Source organism: Tachypleus tridentatus, chromosome 1, assembly GCF_004210375.1.
Source record: "Tachypleus tridentatus isolate NWPU-2018 chromosome 1, ASM421037v1, whole genome shotgun sequence".
Taxonomy (NCBI): domain Eukaryota; kingdom Metazoa; phylum Arthropoda; class Merostomata; order Xiphosura; family Limulidae; genus Tachypleus; species Tachypleus tridentatus.
The window spans coordinates 95,783,754-95,806,202 of NC_134825.1; the positions used below are offsets into that span (position 1 = coordinate 95,783,754).

Here is a 22,449-nt window from a genome sequence, read left to right on the forward strand (position 1 = left end):
TCCTAAAAATAAGTGGAACACATTATATACAATATATATTGTTCAAACAACTTTGAGTAGCCTTTAATGCTTTCAGTTTGCATCTTTCATTGCTTATCACGTAACGCAAAATAATACGTTTTAAGTTGCTCTTTTTTTTTTATAACTTTCTCAAGTTAAATGTTAAATATTACATTAGAAATCATTAAAACAAAAGAGGAAAACTTTGCAACATTTTATACCTCCTCATTTGTTGTATCTTTCATTCCAGGGCATTTTGTCACCACAAATTCATGGCATCTTTTGTGCACAACACAGGTACAAACTGTTAAAAATGTTTTAGTCATAAAACTTAGATGATCATGCACAATACAAAGTTCATAAATAATACAACAATAGTATTGCCCATGTCAATTAGCCATGAAATTTCACTATTCACTACAATGTATGTGATACTTTAGTTGATATTTCAGCAATCATATTACTACATTTATATTTATTTTGAAACAAAAAATCTATCTATTTAGTATACATAATAGTATATGGAAATGTAAACTCTAATCACTGCAAAGGCAAAAAATATAAAAAGGTTCCCAATGAATACACTTTATAATCTTGTATAAAAAAATACCAGGAAACTGACTTTTCTAATAAATTATTCTAAAATTGCTATGAACTTTCCATCAATATGTTACCTCTACAATTCTGTAAGTGACATCAACCCAAATTACTAAAAATACACGATTAATATGTAAATAAAAATAAATGATTTGTTAGTGTTTTAATACTCCTTTAAGTAATTAAATCTTCAAGCAATTTTAAACAAAGTCCAAAGCAAGCTAACATGTCCAATGAAAATTTCAGCACATTCCTAAATTCTTTAAATATCTGAGGATGATCTAAATGAATTAAATATTTTTTTTAGTTTTATAATTAATGAATACTTCACCATAATATTAATTAGGAATTAAACATGGGAAATAGTCTTCATAATAAATAAAGTTAACATACACTCCTATAAAAACTTTTTATCAAACAAGATAAACATTGTCTTTTTTCAGGAGATAAAAATTAGTAGAAAGTAAAAAAAAATCTTCTATATTGTAAAGTAAGTTCTATACTGTGTATTTTATGTCTTAAAAACTGTTTAAAACATCATTTAATTAGTAGTTACAGATTTAATTGCTTTACATAATAAGCAATACTAAAAATAAAAAGAGGAAAATATTGTTTTCATACTGTTACAAAAGAAAGTGAAATTTTCAGTAATTTACAGATAGATCTAACCCATTTGATTTTAAGGTACAGAAGTTTTGCTAAAATTACATGTTTAACTCATTGTAACTATAAAGAGTTGCTGAGGCAGGGTACTGTACTTAAATTTTAAATTTGAGTTTCTTTTTTATGAAATTTTGGTATTTCTTCCATAAAATACATTGAAATAAAATTTATATCAAAACGAACTGTTTTAAAAGTTATCAGTGATACTTTGAGTGAAACTACAATATACAATATAATAGCATACTATTATAAATCATATCATAGGACAACTCACTTGTAATGTTAGGAAGATTCTACATGGAAAGCATTTCATGAGTAACAAACTATGTATGAAAATTTGTAAAAGTTTTAATTGAATAAATGTAATGAACTACTTACAAGATACAATAGTTCTTATTTCATATCAATTTCCTGCACTTACCTCTTCTAATGCATAGCTATGCACACATATAAAAATTCAGGTGTTTTTACTTTGGTGTAATTTTGAAATGTTAGAAATGGTTTGCATAACACATAACTAATGCATTTTTTTTTCTTTCTGTAATAGCACAAGCAACTTCTTTGTTGATATAGAAAAAGTCAAAACATTATTTTACATACCTTGGCACTGATATCCTTGTTTACCCAGACCCCTATTACAAAATAGAAAATAGAAAAAAATCTGAAGAATAGTATACACACAAGACACCATTAACCAGGATAACACATCACAAATGATAAAACAAATTTTTTTTTGATTAACAGTAATCTTTTTTTATTTTAATCAAAATGCTTGGGACAACTAAATATTTTGATAAGTTAAAGACTGATTGTTATCGACTTACGACAGTGATATAACTAGCTTTGATTTGTTATTACAAGTGTCTTAGAAGCAATATATTTCATTATTTTTATGTTTCCCTTCTCCTAGCAATGTGCTTGTACTATTGCTCTATTACTTTACTGAGGATACATATTTCATTTTTTAAACTAATTTCAAGGAACCTTTGCAACATAAAGAGACTTATATCAAGACTTTGCCAGCAGCAAATCAGTACCCACCAGCCATCTTTTGAATACATTTTCGCTTCAAGTGGATTTCTTGTCATCACAAATTAACCTTTTTGCAACGGGTCACATGTCGAAGCCCATGTCATCCTGTTAGCTGACTTGCATTCAAATTTTTTTGAACTATTTTTTTATGGATTTATCTCAATAAGTATAGAATCAAATTGTAGACTATAATTCAGACTTTAATATTATATACAAGTTAAATTCTTACTTTAAAAGTAAATATTAAAAAAATACACTTAAATATAAATTTCAGTGAGTCACATAGTATGTTCAGTGCAGCACTGTTTAACGTTACATGTTTGTGATGTCAAAATACTATGTCTATAGTTTTGTACAGATTAGGAATTTGATAATATTAGTTATTTAAGCTAGAATATAAAATAAGAACCTCATATCTTTTTATTTTGCTGAGACATGGCTTATGTACTGAATCAAACACAATGGCCCCATTCGCCCCTTTCCATTTTCAAATTTTAAATCATCAAAAATTATCATTATTATTATAATACTATCCAATTTTCTCACATTCATTTCAGTTAATTTTTAAAAATTAAAATATTTTTTGTGTCAATGATTTTTAATTATTTACTACAATTCAGGTGTTATTTTCTCTTAAGTTATTACTCATGCTGCTCCCTCATTTTGAAATTAACTCTCCAAGCACAGTCTCGCAGATATTTTATTGGCTAATTTACCTGACCATTCTAGGCAACTTTTGCAGTTTATATAAATTGATAATGTTTGTGTAGGAATTTAATTCTGAAACACAATTTTGAAAAGATTCATACATTTTCAGAGAAATAAGTTAATTTTAAATTCACCTATTAAGTTAACAATAAAAATATTCCTTTTAACTGTAATTAAACACACTCAAATATTATAAACACTACAATCAAAATATCATTCCTTGAAATTAATACTAAAAACACTTATTTCTGTTAATATGTTTTTATGAAACACCAACATTTGTAATAACTGATAGTATTATATATCATTAAACTTTTGATATTTTAATTTTGTAATAATCATTGGTGTAAATACATTCCTTGTTTTCCCACACAGGAAAATGAGGAAGTTATGAGGAAGTTAAATAATCTACAAGTCTTTAGTTCTAAATAAAATTTTGCCACTGATTTTCAGTGTATTTTGTTTATTAAAAAAATATTCATGTATTATCAAAATGTAATAAAATAATTTTACCAGACAATACAGTAATCTCATATTTACGTCACAATCAAATAGCAGTATAACATCAAATAATCAGAGTACTTGTTAAAGGCTACTCACCATATGAATTCTCTACAGTGGGAGCAGAATGTAGGTTGGCGAAGAATTGTAGCCATAAATTTATGACCATTAATCTGGTGCACTCTCCTTCGCATGGCTCCCCGCCGCTGATTAAGCCCTGGTCTTTCTTTAAACACCTTTGGCATTTGTGGCGCATCTCCTAAGGCATAATATCAATACAACAACAATAATGGATACAAACAATGTAAATAACTTTAAAGAAGTAAATTTACATATAAAAGTAGTAATTTTTTAAGCTTTTCAAATTTTTCCTTTAAGACGATAAAGTGAAAAATGTACCTTATGTCAATAAAATTATTTCACCTGCTGATATTTTATCAATAATAAAGTAATAGCAAAGTTTAAGAACTTTTCATCTTTATCCTAGAAACATTTGTTAATGGAATACTTCAGGTTACTTCTTTAGGACAAACTATGTAACTGAGACAAGGTATAGGTAATAGGCATGGATTGAATATTCCTGCAATTCAGTCTAAAGCAGTATCATGTGTGGTATTAAGTATATACTATTGCACTTTTCCTAAAAGAATTTCTGTAGGATTGATTGCTCTCATGTTAGACTGAAGGTGAATATTTTTTCCTTTCAGATTTGTTAATTTGTTAATGTGGTCTTCTCTACCTTTATTACTTTAAATTCTAGTATTCATTCTAAGCTACTGTTCTCAGTGATGTACAAAGGGTAATTAAAAATACTTTGACTCTTTATTATGATTAGATTTAAAAATTAAATGGTTACAAGTTTAACATAATAAAATATAGCAATAAAAGGTTTGGTTTATTTTGCCCCAAACTATGCAAAGGCTATTTCTGGTAGTCATCCTAATTTGGCAGTGAAAGACTAGAGGGGAGGCAGCTAGTTATCACAACCCACCACCAACTCTCGGGCTACTCTTACCAACAAACAGTGGGATTAACTACAACATTATAATGCCTCCAAGGCTGAAAAGGCAAATGTGTTTAGTAGGACAGAGTTCCAAATCTGTGACCCTCATAGTTAATGCAAAAACCAACAGGCTTACCAGGTCATAGATATGAAAGGTTGCTCAAAAATTTAGTATTTTTACTAAAAAGGACTCAAATATCTAAAGTATGTTATCTTACCTTTACAAAAACTTCTTTTCTAACTAATAGTAATAAAAATGTACTATGATAATTTATTTTAATTTTTTAGAAGTTCACATTTTTGCAATAACAAAATATTTAATTCACCTAAGACTTAAAAAATAAATTAACACAATTCATGTGTTATACGTCAAGTACTCAGAAATGACATTAATACCCAATTCTGATGGCACTATTAAGAATCAATTGAATATAACTGAAGATAACTATTTAATGCTCCTCATTAATCTATACGTATTTCCTTTTTGGATCAATCCAAAGTGAGAAACAATAAAGACGTGCTCATGAACATGTGAACTGGAATAAAAACATGACTCGAAGAAGGACAACAAAAATTTTATGGAAAAAATATGTAATCAGTTACTCAATGAAAGGCAAATAAAAGCTGAAAAGGAAACCATTATAACTACAACACTACCTAAAAGCATTTTTAAAAAGGTACATGCATATTAATAGTGCATAATCAACATCAAAATAGAATAATCAACATTTGAATATCACTAAAACTAACAGGTCTTTGATTTTTACTTATAGCAATACATCAATTGATGCCTGCATTATATTGGCAAACTCTGCATAGAGACATGTTGCATAAACAAGATGGTGCATATACATGTCATCTTATTTATAAAGCTTTTACAAGTGATAAGCTAAGCTTATAAAAACCATGGAATCATTCAAATATGATTATTAAAACACAAATACATAATTAACTAAAATATAAAAGCAATACTTAAATACAGTTTAACTGTCTTTCTGACTATAGCATATAAATACTATAGTTAATCAAGCAGACAACAATCCTGTAGGCAGTTACATGTTCTTCAAAACAAAAAATTTTGTGCCAATGTAAAATTATCCATTGGTAGAGTATAGGGTAAACTAAATTATTTCTAACAACTAAATACACTTGTGTAATTTAACTACGTGTACAATGTAAATGTTACAGCATAGTATAAAAGGTGGATAAGGCACATGTCAAGGATTTGAAAATTTATTTCTCTTTCCCAGTGAATAGTTTTAAGACTTTGTATCTTATGTATCAAAAGGGCACATAGATCTACATTGTTTTCTAGACACTAACATATATAGCAAATATATATATATATTGCATGTTTACAATCAACTCCTTATAAAATTGAGATTTATCAAATTATGTGAATCACATGCAAACAAAACTGCAGCTTAAGTATTTTTTTAAACATTTCTTTTGAAACGAAGAAATTAAAACTTAGATAACATACAATTTGAATTATATATTATGTGAATTATATTAACATACTTGTATACTAAAGGTGTTTATTTAAATTTTGAATGTAATGCAGTAACACATCTTAAAATTATTTTTAAATGTTTTTGTCTTAACAGGGTTAAGAAATATATTTTTAATGTCACAATACAATCAAACTTTGTGTCAAAGTCTGATACATCATCAATCCAAAAACATATGTAATGCTTACTTTTCTGAATGTAAAGACAGATACAACTCGCTTTTAAGCAGCATACGATATTATTGATAAAAAGTTCACAGTTATAACACAGGATGATGCACAAAAGGTGCAAAGAATTTCAAAGAAATGATTTGAAATTTCAAAGCTTTTGAATAGTTAACTATTCTTGTTCAGTGTTTTGCATCTTTTTGTGAAATTCATTACATACTGTTAATATTCGTAATATCTTTCATGATGCACAGCAGTACTTCATTAGCTTCTTAGATACACAGAAAATTAAAATATTTTTCAGGTATATTAATTAATCCACCCTCTTAAAAGCGGTCTGTAGACAAATTTTCCTTATTGCTAGAAGTTTTTATTCATCTTTAGAAAATTACAAGTACTGAAATGTTGAAGAAAATATGCTGCACAGAAAGATCACAGCAAACAAAGATTTTAAAAGATTATACTTCTTTAAATAACACCCTTCTACAATTAAAAAATAATAAGATGGCCAAATTTACAAAAAAATGTCTGTTACTGCTAGTTTTATTGAAACTTCATCCACCAGCAATTGAATGATTAAAGTATTTTAGAATTTACCACCACTTGTTCTCACAAAAATCTGGCATTTTTTATTAATAAGAAAAACTAAACACTAAGTGGTTTTGTATATTTTTTCCAACTATAAAATACCAACAATGTACCTTGTGATTGAAGTTCAACAATAATGTGAATTTTCCCCTCTGGTTCCAAGTCAACCTATGTAAAAATGTAAATACAAAGAAGGCTTTTAGTCATATTATACATTATATGAAAGTTATTCAACCTAGCAGAAATGCCACCCTAAGGGTGGCTGTTTGTGTTAGTAATTACTAATCTTAGTATTCACACCTAATTCAAATAAATTTAGATAAGGTTGATATTTTCTAAAAAAGGGATTTTCTTTTCTGGCAAGTTCTCTATAGGAAAAGTATTCAGATTGTGCTCTTTAGTCATACACAACTCATTGCATTTAAATGATTCAATGGACAGAGATCAACATTTTCATTAACTTTACTGTAATGTTTTATATACTAAAAGTGGTTCCTTTTTTAAAAAATTAAGTTTTGTTTTAAATACTCCAGTTTAAAAATTAGAACAATAAATACATAATCAAACCGTCCGATACACTCCTAGTAAAAGTCATGTTCTTGTTGTGAGGAGAGTACACAGCAAATTCAAACTATCCACAGTCTCACAAACCAGACTGGCAACCAGCTGAATCCCAGAAGTGAAGACCCACTCTATGAAATAAAAACCTGAAACAAACTCCATACCTACATTAGAAAAAAATGGCAAGTCAAGTAGCGGTTTGCAAAATATATGATGGAGAAAAACAACTAGCCTTGGCAATGGACGTACCCAGCATCAACCGAACAGCCACAACCCACCCTTAGCATTAGGAAGATAATAACCACCCAGATAAAATCAAATTAGACTAACATAAACATAGAGGCTAGATCATGTGTACTATGTGATACATATATACACTAACCCTAACTGTTAGTAAACAGTGTCATAAGACACAACCAAAATTATAAAGAGGAAGTTAACATTTAGCAAAACCTGTACAAATTCCCAAAACCACCATGAGAGCAACAAGTATTACACTGAATTTGGTTTTATGGGGTCATTTCACTGCCTCAAATTAACTATGTGAACAGGACAACACCCACAACCGGTATTAAGAGCAGAAATTACAACTTATCCAACCATAAATGCAGGGAGAACACATCCTGCATTCTGAATTAAAAGGAAGATGTGTAAAATTTGCTCAACCAAAGAAAGAGTGTATGTATGTCCTGTTTCCTATATTATGAGGTAGCACACAAACTCAACCACAGGAACAAGAAAAGAAACTCCTGCTACCAGAATTAACAAGAAAGGGGACCTCTACTGTACTCTGCTGTAAGAAAAGGGTGGTGTCATCTGAAGCTTAGCATTAACAGGACAAATCCCATATAGGTTAGTCCTGCTCAAACCAACATTTGGTTCTCATCAAAATGCACTTAGAGTAAAAGAAAGGAGGGAACCCAGCTTCACTCTCTTCTCATGGACTGGATAAATGTATGGTTATATTTTAAGGCAAATTTCTGCTTCACACTCAGGAGGAAGCCTCCTGGATGTACAACCTCAATGACTAATAAGAATGTCTGTGCTTCATTCAGGGAAAAGTGTGGAAGGGGAGGGAGAAATAAAATTTGATGAGAAGTCTGGAGAAATGTCACACTGATAAAAGTGCAATGAGTGTCTTCAACTCCATATTTTGAAGAGAAGACCATCTCTGATTTATGCAATCAAAGGGTTAGTATAGATGAGCAGAAATCCACTAATGATGTACTTGTGAAAGTCCAAGAATGATGGCCCACCATTGAGTGAAACTTAGATACTGAATCACATATGTTTAAACCATGAGGCACACCACTAGTTGTTGTGCATAACACCCCATTTCTACAAAAAACATTATATCTCTACTTTTATTAGTGAGGAGTTCAGTTAAAACATACATGACCATGCAACACCTATCACAGAGTGGGATCCCATTAATAGTGATAAAAGAGGGTCACTGAAAAGACGACAAAGGAAATATTATGAAAAGATATCCCTCAGTCAAAAACAAATAGATATATGTAGAATTGCCATGGAAGGGAGATGATACTCACCTAAGAAATATACAGCCATATCTTGCACATAATGAGCTACTAATGTATTAGGAGCAATACGCATTCAGGTCTGAATGATTTCTTCCGACAGAGGATGAAGACGTGCAGCTAAAGACATCATAATATGACAAACGTGATGAGAAGAAATGTTGTGTAGATGGTATTGAGATGATGTCTGAAAGCCAAATCAAATTCACGGGCAGCACAGACCTTAGGAAGGAAGGACTAGCCTGTATATAGGATGACACAAGAGGAATAAGAGAGGATTCTGTCAACACTAATGGCATAAGTATCCAATTGAGGGCATCGAGAAGTTAGAAGGTTTTTAGGAAGAGGAAGTATATGGAAAATATAAAAAATTTAAAGCAAAGGCAAGAAATGTCATAAAGAATCACATTAAGATCCTAATCAGGTAATTCAAAAGAACCTAGAGGACACAGGACAGGAAATGAGTAAAAAGGGAGTAAAATGACAGGGAAAAAAAATATCTTACTAAATTTGGAAAAATGGAAGGTGTTTAACAAGGCTTCCCAATTGCTAGTTATAGTCAAGCAGACAAGCCTTTATCAACAACCAGGTGAAGAATCTGGAAAGACTAGGAAGAAAAGAGCAGCAATGGCAGAAACTATGTCAAAGAGACCAAAGGTAGAAGGTAAACCACTGCCTTAAGAAAACTGACAAGGAAGTAAGTCTTATGGATCAGAAAAGGAAAGGTATGGAATCAGTCCCTGGCCTGAGGTGAAGGACCTGACAAAAGCCATGCTTGAAGATTGAGGTTGGTGACATCAAGACGAACGATGTTCAACCAATGTTAACAGATGAGGGACCATTACAGAGGTAAGGGAAGAGAAAGGTTGCACAAGATGAGGTCAAAGCTGTTGGAACCAAAGTTGCACCAGCCAAAATGAAGTCCCCATGAGGACAAGATATGGAGTGGTCTAATTAGTAATAAAACTCAGGAGAGAAGTCAACAAAAGGGGTAAGCATAGATGCGAAGATCCCTCCAATTTTGACTGATTTTATCCATCAGTGCTAGTGAGTATGAAATGGGAGACTAAAAGGAAGAAAGTTTGTTTTTCAAATAGTTGATGAAGGAATCAGTGTCAGAGTGTACCATAACCACCTTCTCCCACAGGAGAGAAAGAAATTGGAACATAAACTACTATAAGCTTGAAAATGTTGCTTTGGAAAAAAAAACTTCCATGTATGACCAGAGACTTCCTAGAAATCAAGGTAAGCACCCCAACCTTCTAGAGATGCATCCTCAAACAGATGAAAATCCAGATGAGGTGGAAGAAGAAGAAGTCTCACCTTTGTCTCATCTCTGTCTAACCATCCAGGTAAGGTCAGACCTTATTGAGGAAAAAAGGATAAAAGGTGGTCCAAAGAAGATCAGCTCAGCTCATGGGAATGAAAGCTTCTATATAAGCTCACTTTCCCAAAACACAAAGAATCTCTCAAGCTGTTAAAGAATGTTAGGTGAGAGCCTTGCTTCATATCCCAAAGACAAAAAGGAGAAGGCTGGATCTGACTGTGGTGGAACAGAAGAAAACTCCAATATGAATGATGTCTAGGAGAAGAAAAATGTATTCCTTGAACTGTGAACAGGAAGCAAGCAAGCAAGAGTTAGTCATCCTTGTAATGATGAGGGTGAAAATACATTGAGTAAAGATGTCGGGCAAAAGTTTACACCACCTGAAAAATGCACAAGTAGCTGAGATTAACACAAATAGTAGCATCCAGGACTGAGACCCTCAACCCAAAGAAAGCAATGCAACTTGGGAGTAATGAGGATATGAAAATGTGTCCATCACATCATCTAGAGCCTCAGGGAAAACACCCACTGAAGGAAGAAACAGGACACCATAATGAAATTATGGGGATCCATAAATAATTTCAACCGGGATAGATCAGTGATATGTCTCCACTGGGACTACAAAGAGACAGGAATAAAACTCCAGTTGCATGGGGCACACCTGTTTAATAGCCTATTTGTAAAACAGGTTGTGGACTGTCTTGGAAAGATAACTGAGAGATAAGGGATCATGTGGAAGTGAGAGGAAAATAGAAAAATGAAAAAGAGAAGGCAGAAACCTCCAAAGAGAACTTGTAGAATCTATAGTTCTGTTGCAAAATGTCCCCACACTACAGAAAAATGGTGTAATCTGGCCAGTTCTGAACCTACTAGGTAGGTAGGTATTTCATGTTTATTGGTACAAAGCTACTAGGCTATCTGTGCCAAACAAAATGTAGTACACTATAATGGTATATAAAAATGAAGGTAAAAATACGTAAAATATGTAAAATTAAGACCTACTAAAAAGACTGAAGCATTAAGTTCAAACTTACTGTCAGTCACCTAAAGTTGGCCTTTCCAGTCCTGGGTTCAGATCAAAATAGCTCACTCCAACAAATACCAATATGACCTGGTATCCAAAAAAACCAGACAGAGATAGATGATAGAGAGAAATGGACTAGTTTGTTTTGGATATTGATAAGAACAGGATGGTAACTAACATAGAATGATGTCAGGGGCAGTAGACAGCTGAGTGAATCAGCATAGAGTAAACAATTTTTATATTGCATAGTTTCAATATGATTCAGAGCAAGAGAAATGGCATACAATTCAGCAGTGAACACAGAAACTGTAGAGGGGATTCTGTGTGCTACAACCAAACTGTAACAAACCATGGCAGAATGTAGAGTGCAGAGTCACCTGATTTTGAACTATCTGTATATATGGGAATGGATGGATTGTTTGAAAGATGTTAAGCAAATAAAGAGAGATATTTCCAATCAGGAATACCGGCCTTCCTCAGATGACTCAAAGATAGGTCACAGTTGGGGATAGTAATTAGCCATGGTGGAAGAGGCCAAACTGTCGATACTGTTATGCTATTCAAAGATATATCCAATTTTTCTGATTGTGTGCGAATACAAAGGTTAAAAGGAACAATGGCAGATTTTCTATTATAGAAAAGTGTGGCCCACTGAGAATGGAAAACATAACCCCAAGTACGATGTTGTGGTAAAGAGCAAAGATTGTAAGCACACATAAGAGACAGTTGCAAACAGAGAATATACAGATGGGGATTCATGGGACTCCACATACAAACTTTGGACTGGAGAAGTACGAAAGGTCCCAGTGCAAAGCGAAAGCCCCTGATGGTGGATAGGATCCAACATTTTCAATGCTGAGGCTCTAGCAGAACCATAAACCATTGACCCATAGTCAAGTTTGGATCAGATAAGGACACAAATTTTACACATGGAGCATTGATCCGCTCCCCAAGAGGTGAAAGAGACGACACGGAGGATGTTCAGTGCTCTTATACATTTGATAAGAAGTTGCTTGATGTGGGAAATAAAGTTTAATTTACAGTCAAATACAAGACCTAAGAACTTTACCTCAGGGCCAACAGGAAGTACAGCATCATCAATACAAAGTTCTGGATTTGGTTGAATACCCCATTGGCAGCAGAAATGTACACAAACAGTTTTAGAGAGAGAAAGTTGAAAACCATTTGCTATGGCCCAATTAAGTATATGATTGATTGCAGTTTGTAGCTGCCACTCAATAAACCTCATGTTTAATAACTGACGAGATGTGAAAGTCATCAACAAAATGACCATTTGCAACTGCAGGGGAGGTAGATGCTCACTGATCACATTAATCTTTATAATGAAAAGTGTGACACTCAGAAGACAGCCCTGAGGGACTCCAAGTTCCTGTGGGAAAAAACAGGAAAGTGTTGAGCCCACACGGACCTGGAATCAACGATTCATTAAAAAATGCTTAATAAAAAGTGGCAAATTGCTACACAATCTGTATGAGTGAAGGTCTTGCAAGATGCCATATCTCCATGTTGTATCATAAGCTTTCTCTAAATAAAAAAAATAGAAACAAGAGGTTGTCACTTCAAAAGGGATTCTCTAACTGATGTTTTAAGGTGAATTAAGTGGTCTATCGTGGAGTGTTGTCTATGGAATCCATTCTGAGGTTGTTTGATTCAAGGAACCAAGGAACCAAACAAGACAAGCATTAATCATCCTCTCTAAGGTCTTACTGAGACAACTCGTCAAAGCAATGGGATGGTAATTCAAAGGAATCTTTAGAACCTTTCTAGGTTTATGAATAGTGAGTACAATAGCCTGGTGCCAAGCATCAGGAAGACATCCTCCTGCTATATCCAGTAAAATACAGCCAGGAGAATAGTAAGAGAGGTAGGAGAAAGGTGGCATAGCATCTCATAATGTATATATATCATCAGGTGAAACTGATGTATTGCCAGACCAATGAAGTGCAAATTTGAGTTCCACCAGCGTAAGAGGGTGATTGTAGTCATAGGGATGATCAGTCGAAAAGAAAAGAGGCAGATGTTCAACTCATGTTTCAATAGTTAAGAAGGATGGGGATGAGTTTGAAGAGCTAGATACATGAGAGAAACATTCACCAAGAGTACTGGTAATGCAATGAACATCAGCATTTATGGCCATTGAATATTAAGGTAGAGATGGGGCAGAAGTATACTGTCCACTCACCTTCCAGATCTCGTCCCATATAACTTTTGAACTGGTGGTTGAAGAAATGCTGGAGGTAAATTTATTCCAAGACTCCTTCTGGCTTTGACATCTAACTCGTCGAGCCTGTGCAACTTGCTGAAATGCAATGCGGTTGGCTATCCACATTAACCATAACTTAACAGTAACTTTTACTAGAAGAAATGCAACAAGTGGGATTGACCTTCACTTACAACATCTTCCATGGCTAAAATGGCAAACATATTTGGTAGGATGGGGATGTGCACCTTCAACCTGCAGATTGCAAGTTGAATACCTTAACCACCTGGCTATGCAAGGCCTGGAAAAAGTGAATCCAAGTTATCTCCTCTTCTATTATATTCTTCATCAGAGACATTGTCAGGTTGAAAAGAAGTAATTGGTGGCCAAACATAAGAATCTAGCTTCCTGTGAATTAAGACCTGTGCCTACTTTTCAGGTAAAACAGAATCTGACATCTGGGTGGTCATACCAATAGCACTATCAACCATAACAAGAATTTCCATAATCAAAACATTGTACCATGTATTCATTTTTAATTCAGTGACATAAAACAATTACAAAAAAATTAAAGAAAACCAGAGTAAAACCTAAATGACAATGAAGCAGAATCACAAATGATAGCTACGTGCAAAAATCAGACATATCTAAATGATGCTATGTCAATTGAAAAAATGAGCACTGAGTAGGAACATCAGAGGGAGAGAGCTACAATACTACAGATGGAGGGTTATCACATGCCATATACGTGTTCAGAAGTGGTGCAAAACTTGTGGGGTACATAGACTGGCGTACCAAGTGTTAAAATGTTTTAGTAATGCTTAAGAGGCAGAAATAAGACAAATATTTTTGTGTAGTGAGAAGTAAGACCATTTTGGAACATATGCTTTTTTCTGTTTACATACAAGTATAGCAAGGGGAAAGTCTAAAAGAACAATTTTAAATTGATGTGTCACTACTATACATAAATGCACACATACAATACCATATTTTTTTTTTATCAGTAATAATCTCTTAATTTAAAATTTATTAAATTAACTGAAGGCTACCCTTTAAATTTCTAAACAAATCAAGAAACCCATTTCTTAAATTAGAACAATACTACAGTTTTTTTTAACATTTTAAAATTAATATGAGATTTGTTATCTACAATACTTAGTCATTTATTTATTGCTGAAAAGGAACAATATTCAATTCCATAAAACTATACAGAAATAATGTTTCAAAAGATTTACAGGATTCACGATCCTTAACTGTAGAGATATACACACAAAAATAAAAATATTTGTAACAACAATACTTTAAATTAAACCATAAATACATCACTTCCTTACACACATTATAACTAGTTATATTTAACTAAAGCTTCCACAGCTTATCCACAGGGAAAACCTTTCTTTTCTTGGGATTCTGAGAATATCAAAGACTATTGATTAATTTTTTCAGCATTTTATTTAATATATATACCTTGATGTCTGGCAATATGTAAGAAAGTGTATGTTGAATCTTTGACAAGACATCATCATCTACAGATATTTGTCTTACCTGATAATTTAAAACTAATTTCAAATTCACTCTCTTTTAAGAACAGGTGAGCATGTGCAAATTTACAAATAAATCATTATTTTCATAATATGGTAATTTCTCTTGCAGAGATTCTTTCAATGAGGTAACTTAAAATTTTGTGAAAATGATTTATTAGTATAAAATATTTCACTAAATCTTCAAACAAGGGGAATTGTATTTGCATAGAGTACTGAATACAGGACACTTTGTGGAAAGAAAATATTACACAAATTAATCTAGTTTATTTTTAAAATACATACTTAAGTACATGAGCAGTGTTCATGTTCAATGAACACTTTGAAACAGTTTCTGTACATAAAAGATTAATTAATAGCCACATTAAATAAGGGGTACAAATGTCAAATATTGGAAATTATGAGAAATATTTCTCAGTACAAAATTAGCATTCAGCATAATTAATTGATTATTTAAAATTTCAATAACAGCTTACTACTTTATTTAGTGTCTCTGTTATCACTGACCAAGAAATCATTTTCAGATTTTATTTTCTCTAATTATTTCTATAAAGTTCATAAAATGGGACAGATATAATTTTGTAGTAACATATTAAGCATCTGCAAGTAAATAAACAAATATTTGTGCAATCAAAATAATGGTTTACATATTAAAAATGTAGAACATGATGATCTGTGAAGAAACATTATAAACATTTTAAATCAACAAAAAAGTTGAATGAAGTTATAATATTTAGATTTGTGTTAAAACCTGTTATGTTGGAAATTACTTACTGTACATGACTGGCAGGGCTACAAAGTTAAACAATACAGTAAGCTATCTGCAATACATTTTGTTAACCTACAGGTAAAAACAGTGTTTTAAGCCCCAAAGAGCTATTCATACGAGCCTTTTCAAATATTTGAGGACTATATTAAAACTGACTTTGATATATTTTTTAAATGGATAATTTTGATGAATTATTAATTTTTAAACTCTACAATAAAATAACGTGTCATACATTTACAGTTTAAAATACAAAATTACCATGAAAAAAATCTGCAAGTCTTACCCAGATATCTGATTCATTACTGCCAGAATCCTTTGTGGAGTTCTGAAGTTCTTCAAATGATACAGTACAATTGGCAACAAAATCATCAGGGGGGATTGCTGCATCATGAAAAACTGTTAAACCAAAATTTAGCCCACAATGAACTTCTATTGTGAAATATTCATTCCATATAGGATTATCAGTTTTTTGCTTGGTAGTTGAACAATCCACTCGCACTTCATCAACATCAATTGAAACATATGGATCAATTTGCATTAGCTGTGGTCTCCCTACCACATTGGCATGTCTTTTGGCATACTCAGTTGGCTTTAACTCTACTGCTTCACATAATTTTAGTTTCATTGTTCCTGTAAAACATCCAGATGAAGTTGATCCTGAAGTATTTGACCCAGATGCAGTGTTTCCCAAGACCAAGTGACTCATTCTTTCAGTAGCACTGTTTTTACCTTTTGAAATTGTGTAAAACCAATATTTCTTGCAAAATATCTAACACAATATGCTGTATGGAAAAAAGACAAAAGGATAACTCTTCACTATAACAATAATTCTATTATTTTCATACAGGTCTCAAAATCTAAGGAACTTTAATTTTCAAAAGACACTGTACTAACCATTATAAATATTTTCTTTAGAAAATTGATTTAATAAGTATTATTTACTATTATAAAAACCAATATAATAGCCCTTTAAAAACAACATAATACTCATAATTATGGCATTATTTATTAATGATGGAAAGACTGATAGACTAAATTAATGTGATTCATATTTATTTTGATAATTTACTTTGTTTTCATGGGTTGAAGGGCCACAATATTAGCCACTGTGAACATTTTTAAATTCTTATCTTGATATTTTTAAATTTTGTACTACAAATTACATAATCATGTAAACAACTGTTTCTTTTTCCTATTGTTAATATTTTCAAACACTAAAAATGTATTTTCAGTAGACTCTTACCTCTACTTACATATTAGCTTTCACTAATCCCCCGTCTTCAAGCTCTCACCAAAACTCTCAAACTTCCATGTGCTTTGGCTGCAGCTTAGTATGCAATTGAGTATATAACAGCCCTCCACCAACAGGAGAACAATACACCCTCCTAGCACAGTTGAGTTTTTGTATACCGACTGTTCAATCATCACTTTGAGATAAAGAAACAAAAGATGCACCAAAAGGGAAAAGGCCAGGCAGGAAATGTGAGAATAAGTAAATATCTATGTGAAATACATTTTAAGTGTTAGGAAATGTTAAACTCTGATACAATACCTTACTTCTGTCACATATTAGCTAGAATCGCACCCTGAAGTAATGGTGAGACCAGTATAAAAGTTACCTAAATGTGCATCCTTCAAAAAGCACCCAAAGAGAACCAATGAAAGTGGGTTTTCTCAGGGCACTCCTGTTTCCCCACAACAAATTCTGAGGCACTTGGATTTATAGATCCCACATAACATTCCACTGATTGATGTGGAGTTGGTCTTTGGTTTGCTTCTTTTCTGCCAGCGGGCTCAGGACTTGTCCAATTCCTTTTTAAGGTCTTTGTCTCACTCTCCTTTCTCACCCGTCATCTTCATACTGCCCCACATCATTTCATTGCCTCAAACAATGCCAAATTAAAATACAGGAAAACTGCCATGCATATAGAAATAAACTTGCACGAGCAGGGACAAAGATGAATTACAACATTCCTGAACACCCCTGTTGGGGAGAGAATTCCTCAGACTTCTCTCTCTCTAAACTAAACCCCCACCAAGGTTTAACTTCATTTCAATGAAGCATAACAACCTATACTATGAAATGATAAAGTCAAAATTTAAGAAACCACACCCTTTCTGAGGCCAATGTGTGCTCTGATCCATCAAACACTGCAGATGTTTTTTGGGGAAAATAGCAAGGTCTAGATAAGGGAGACTATAAGAAAAAAGGAAAAGAATATAGGAAGCATCTATGGTATAAGAATCTGATCACTGATAGCTACAAGCAAAAAAACAGGGGAAGAAATATGTCCTATGTGAAAAATGGTACAATGAACAAGAGGCTAAATATTCTGAAGGAGAGTGAATAATGGTGCAGAGGACAACATTTAAGTCCCAATCAAAAAAGATAACAGGACAAGGAGGAAAACAAATGTGAAAATATTGAAAAAGGAGAAGTGAAGATACTGTGAGAATGAAAAAAAATCAGAAAACATTAATCAGTGCAGCCCTAGAGGCAGCAACAGTTAAAAGTTATAGAACTTGATCAAACAACCATGTGAACAACTCGGACAGTTTGGAAACAAGAGGGCAAAAAGTGTAGAAGCCATGATGCAGAGACCAACAACAAAAAATACACTACATTCACTGATATACAAGGAGGGAGGATTGGCTGGTTGATTTGGTGTTTTATGGCACAAAGCAGCTAGGCTAGGTGTGCCAAACATCCATTAAAAAGTTAAAATTAAAGTAAAATTAGGAAATTTATAAAAGGAATTTAAGGTAAAATAAAACAAAGCAAAAAGGAAAAGCATAAAATCTATGTGTACATCTAGTCTACAGCATTAAGAGAAAAACTACAGAAATACAAGTGGTAGAGGACTTTCTGTAGCATAACTAATTATCTGAACTCGCCAGGAAGACTAACAGATAAGTACAAAAGCCAATATCAGTTACCTGAAGTTGGCCTTTCCAATCCTGGTTTCGAGTTCTCTGACTTCACAGCCATTTTCTAATTTCAAATGGAACTTAACGGACTGTGATTCTTAAAAGGCATTCTTATTAAAAAATGTCTAATATATAGATTAAAAAACTTAAATAGAATTAAAAAGACTGATGGCCTTCAAAAAACTAAAAACATTTACAAAATGGACAGTGTCACCATCACCAATAACACTATCTAATGTTATGGACAAACCTTGCAACAGAACATGTTTAAAATGGTGCTGTTGTTGAGAGTCGTAATGACAGGGAGAAAGTAAAATGTGGCTTATTGTGTGTGACCTGAATGTTACACAGACTACATATTGGTGCATCAGTTCCAGATAAAAGAAAATGATGAGTTAAAAAACTGTGACCAATGCGTAGTCTAGTTAGAACAACTTCCACTTTCTGATCCTTACCAAGCAAGACGACCAAAGTCTAATATAAGATTTTATTTCGAAAAGCTTGTTTTTACATTGCTCACTCCAAGTCAACCTCCAGCTGGCACAGAGCCAAACCTTGAATACAGGATCACAGTCCATGTATGAAACAGGCACAGCTGTGGTTGTGCCAGAGCAGATAGATTTAGCTGCAGTGTCAGTTCAAGGAACCAAACAAGATGAGCATGAACAATTCTCTCTGAAGTCAAAGCAGTTGGATGGTAGTTTGAAGGAATCTTGGGATCTTTCCCAGACTTAGAAAAAGGCACAACAGCTTGGTGTTAAGCATCAGGAAAAGCATTCTCCTACCACATCCGGTTAAAAACCTGCCAAGCATGTACACACGCCCTCTGAAAATAGACTCAGTTTGAAAGTATGGGATATCTAAGAAAGGTATTCCAGGCCCCTTTTGGAATCTTCCATGCCATGTGGCAGGAAGGATTCTACCACAGACAAAAATATCATGGATAAAACGTGTCGAGATTTTAGGAATATACTGAACAACTGCTTGAACAATACATTCAGTTACTGCTGCCACACTGTCATTTATCAATGGCTTACAAACTACAACAGAATCATGTTTCAAGAGAGCAATGAAAGAGAGCCAGTTGGCCTGGTCTAGCTTCCACCAGAGCATGCAGGTCAGGGGCACTGACCACAGCTAGTCTCTCTCAAAATTACAGAAAAAAGATCACTGCTCTGTGGATCATTGTCAACCCACCAAGAAAAGTGATCAAAAAGTGAATGGAAGCAGAAAAAGAGATTAATAACAATAAAAGACTAACTAAGTTCATAAAAGTAAGCATAAACACCAGTATTGAAGAAATAAAGAAAGGTTGTGATCCAAGAGCACACACTCTATGAAGCAACCTTTCTCATAAATATCAGTACCTCTCCAGAGAGGATTATGTCCATGAAAGTCCCCAGGATTGAAAAGGGAGACGGCAACTGTTCAATAAGAGCATCAAGGTCTGACTGATCAGTAATGGTATAATTCAAGGAAATATGGATGGCTACAGCCTCCAAGGGTGTATTGAGTGGCAAAGATAAAGCGGGCACGTACTGGTCGACCAGCAGTGCCACATCTCCATGCACTTGTCCATCACGCAACCTGTCATTTCTGTACAAAGAAACTGACAAAAGACGACTATATTATTAGGTTTCAAAAATGTTTCCTGTAATGAAAGACAAACAGGATGATAAAAATCAATCAGTGCCTTGATGTCATCTAAATTAGAACAGAAACCTTAACAGTTTCACTGTATCAATGTAGCCATTTTTTATTTAAGTGAAGGAGAACTGGGCAGAGAGCCCTTCTGTTTTTGACCATGTCTTTTCTCTTTATTCTCTCTAGTAGATAGAGGTCTATCAACCTCTATGAATCCTGCCCAGGGTTATGTAGCAAGTCTCAGTCACTGGAAGATTCCAGTGACTGAAGGCATAAATAAATAATCTTCATGTATCTCAGAGCCAGAGAAAAAGGTGGACCTGAAAAAAGGTCCACACCTGGAACAAAAGAAAGTTTGTCTAGGGGGTGTTGCTGGAAGGAATGGTAGGGACAGAGATAAGTGTTGACATTGACTCATCAACTTTCTTAATCACAGAGGGCAAAAGACTTTTCACATTGTTTGAAATCAACTCTGTCCGAGGGACTGAGATGCGTGTTCACCCCTCCCCCTGTAGCAGTGGAATGGAGTGCAACACCATACATCCGAGATGGAGTGGTGGACAGTAACTTTCGAGCCTCAGGGTAAGAAATGTTGTGAGCTGTTTTCAAACACTCCACTAGCCTCAGAATTGCTTGAACAGACACTCTCAGTCTTATACATCTTATACACCTGCATCTTACATTGGATAATATTAGAGATAGCTTCAACTGATAGCAACCCCTTCCCTGGCTGTTCACAAACACCAGACAGCAGAGGTGGGAGACAAGAGCTCAAGTTGACCTCTGTATTCAAAATATTAACTTGAGAATTATTACATGTCAATACGGTATTTTTTAAGTAATGTATAAATATAAATGAAAAAATAATCATAGAAATGTCAACTATGTTCAAAATCACAGTATAAATAGTAACTAATCACAACACTCCTGTTGATAGAACTTTGTGTCAAATGCTTTGTTGAGAAAAAGTGATAACATTAACAGATTGAGGTGCTTATATTCAATACCTGCACAGAGGATGCATTGAAGTTGGGTGAAGGAATATACTAATTAGGATTTGCCTAATGCATTCAAGTGAGTATAAAAGACTGGAGCAAGTGTTCTAAATGCTTAGATGAGTAAGTTTTGAAATAAAAATGTAGTACACTACTGCCATTAGGATAAAAAAAAAAGCTCAAGTTTCATTGGCAATAAACAGCAAGAAAAAAAAAAGAAATTTGGGTTTGCACTTTATTTCCTGTTTTTCATGTTTATTCTTTATTTACTATTACAAAAAGTAACTAAAACATAAAAATAGTCACCTTTTTACTTAATATAAAATCAAGCAAAACAGCTAATAATAATAAAAATATTTCACAAGTTACCTACATGGGCAGCTGCCATAGCTCATGGATAATGTGAATCAATAATGTAACATGAGCTCCAGATGCCATGAGTGATTTACAACTTATAATGGCACAGATCATAGTCAGATATGGTTCAAAGGGTGATCAACAGGGCAGCAAAACAATACAATTTAATTACACATAAATGTATACTGTTACAAGTTTAAGCTATTTAGAATAAAGGAATGTAGTTTCACACTATATTTGAAGAAAAAAAGAGGGCAATTTAGGTTTATTTAGATTTTGGGAGGTTGGAGATCAGTCAAACTGATAAACCGTGTATGGAATTAGAGTAAAGAAAATAACAGATAAATTATAATTTTACAGAAAAGAAATATTCTAAATACGTTTTGAAAGTTTTAGGGATTACACAAAATAAGTGTTAGATTTGTGAGATGGGGAAAAATATTTTTGATCTTACAGAAAAATTAGTTTGCACAAGGATTTATTGAACCAAGTACTGAATATGTTCATGAACACATCTTTATTGTAGTTTATTAGAAATACTTCATGAAAAATATTAATTTTTTATGTGAAAGACTTAAAAAGTTTACTGAAAGAGTGCCAAATTTTGTAAAGATAAACACAGTATTGAAAGTTTGAAGTATAATATCTATAAAGACTTTAAACAAGTGCAAACAAGTCATATGGTCAGTAAAACTGACCAAGCCCATCTTTAAGGCAAATGGTCTGGCAAAGCCACAGACCCGTGATCCATAATCAAGTTTTGATCAAATAAGA

General features: G+C 33.2%; 1 protein-coding gene across 20 annotated transcripts in view; it reads right to left on the reverse strand.

The window, feature by feature from the left end:
* The window catches only part of LOC143256111 (calcium-independent protein kinase C-like), a 95,450-nt gene that overhangs the window by 61,826 nt on the left and 11,175 nt on the right, over positions 1 to 22,449 (reverse strand). For 18 of the 20 annotated variants that reach the window (XR_013031162.1, XR_013031152.1, XR_013031187.1 and 15 more), the window contains 5 exons: positions 16,035 to 16,533; positions 6,884 to 6,938; positions 3,601 to 3,760; positions 1,861 to 1,892; positions 222 to 304 (listed from right to left, as the gene is read on the reverse strand). Coding sequence is in view for 15 of the 20 variants with exons in the window: in XM_076512871.1 (XP_076368986.1) it covers positions 222 to 304; positions 1,861 to 1,892; positions 3,601 to 3,760; positions 6,884 to 6,938; positions 16,035 to 16,457 (753 nt within the window). In the remaining 5 variants the exon portion in view is untranslated. Of the gene's footprint in view, positions 1 to 221; positions 305 to 1,860; positions 1,893 to 3,600; positions 3,761 to 6,883; positions 6,939 to 16,034; positions 16,534 to 16,994; positions 17,804 to 22,449 lie in introns of those variants that run through there. The other 2 variants (XM_076512909.1, XM_076512903.1) reach the window with 2 other exon arrangements.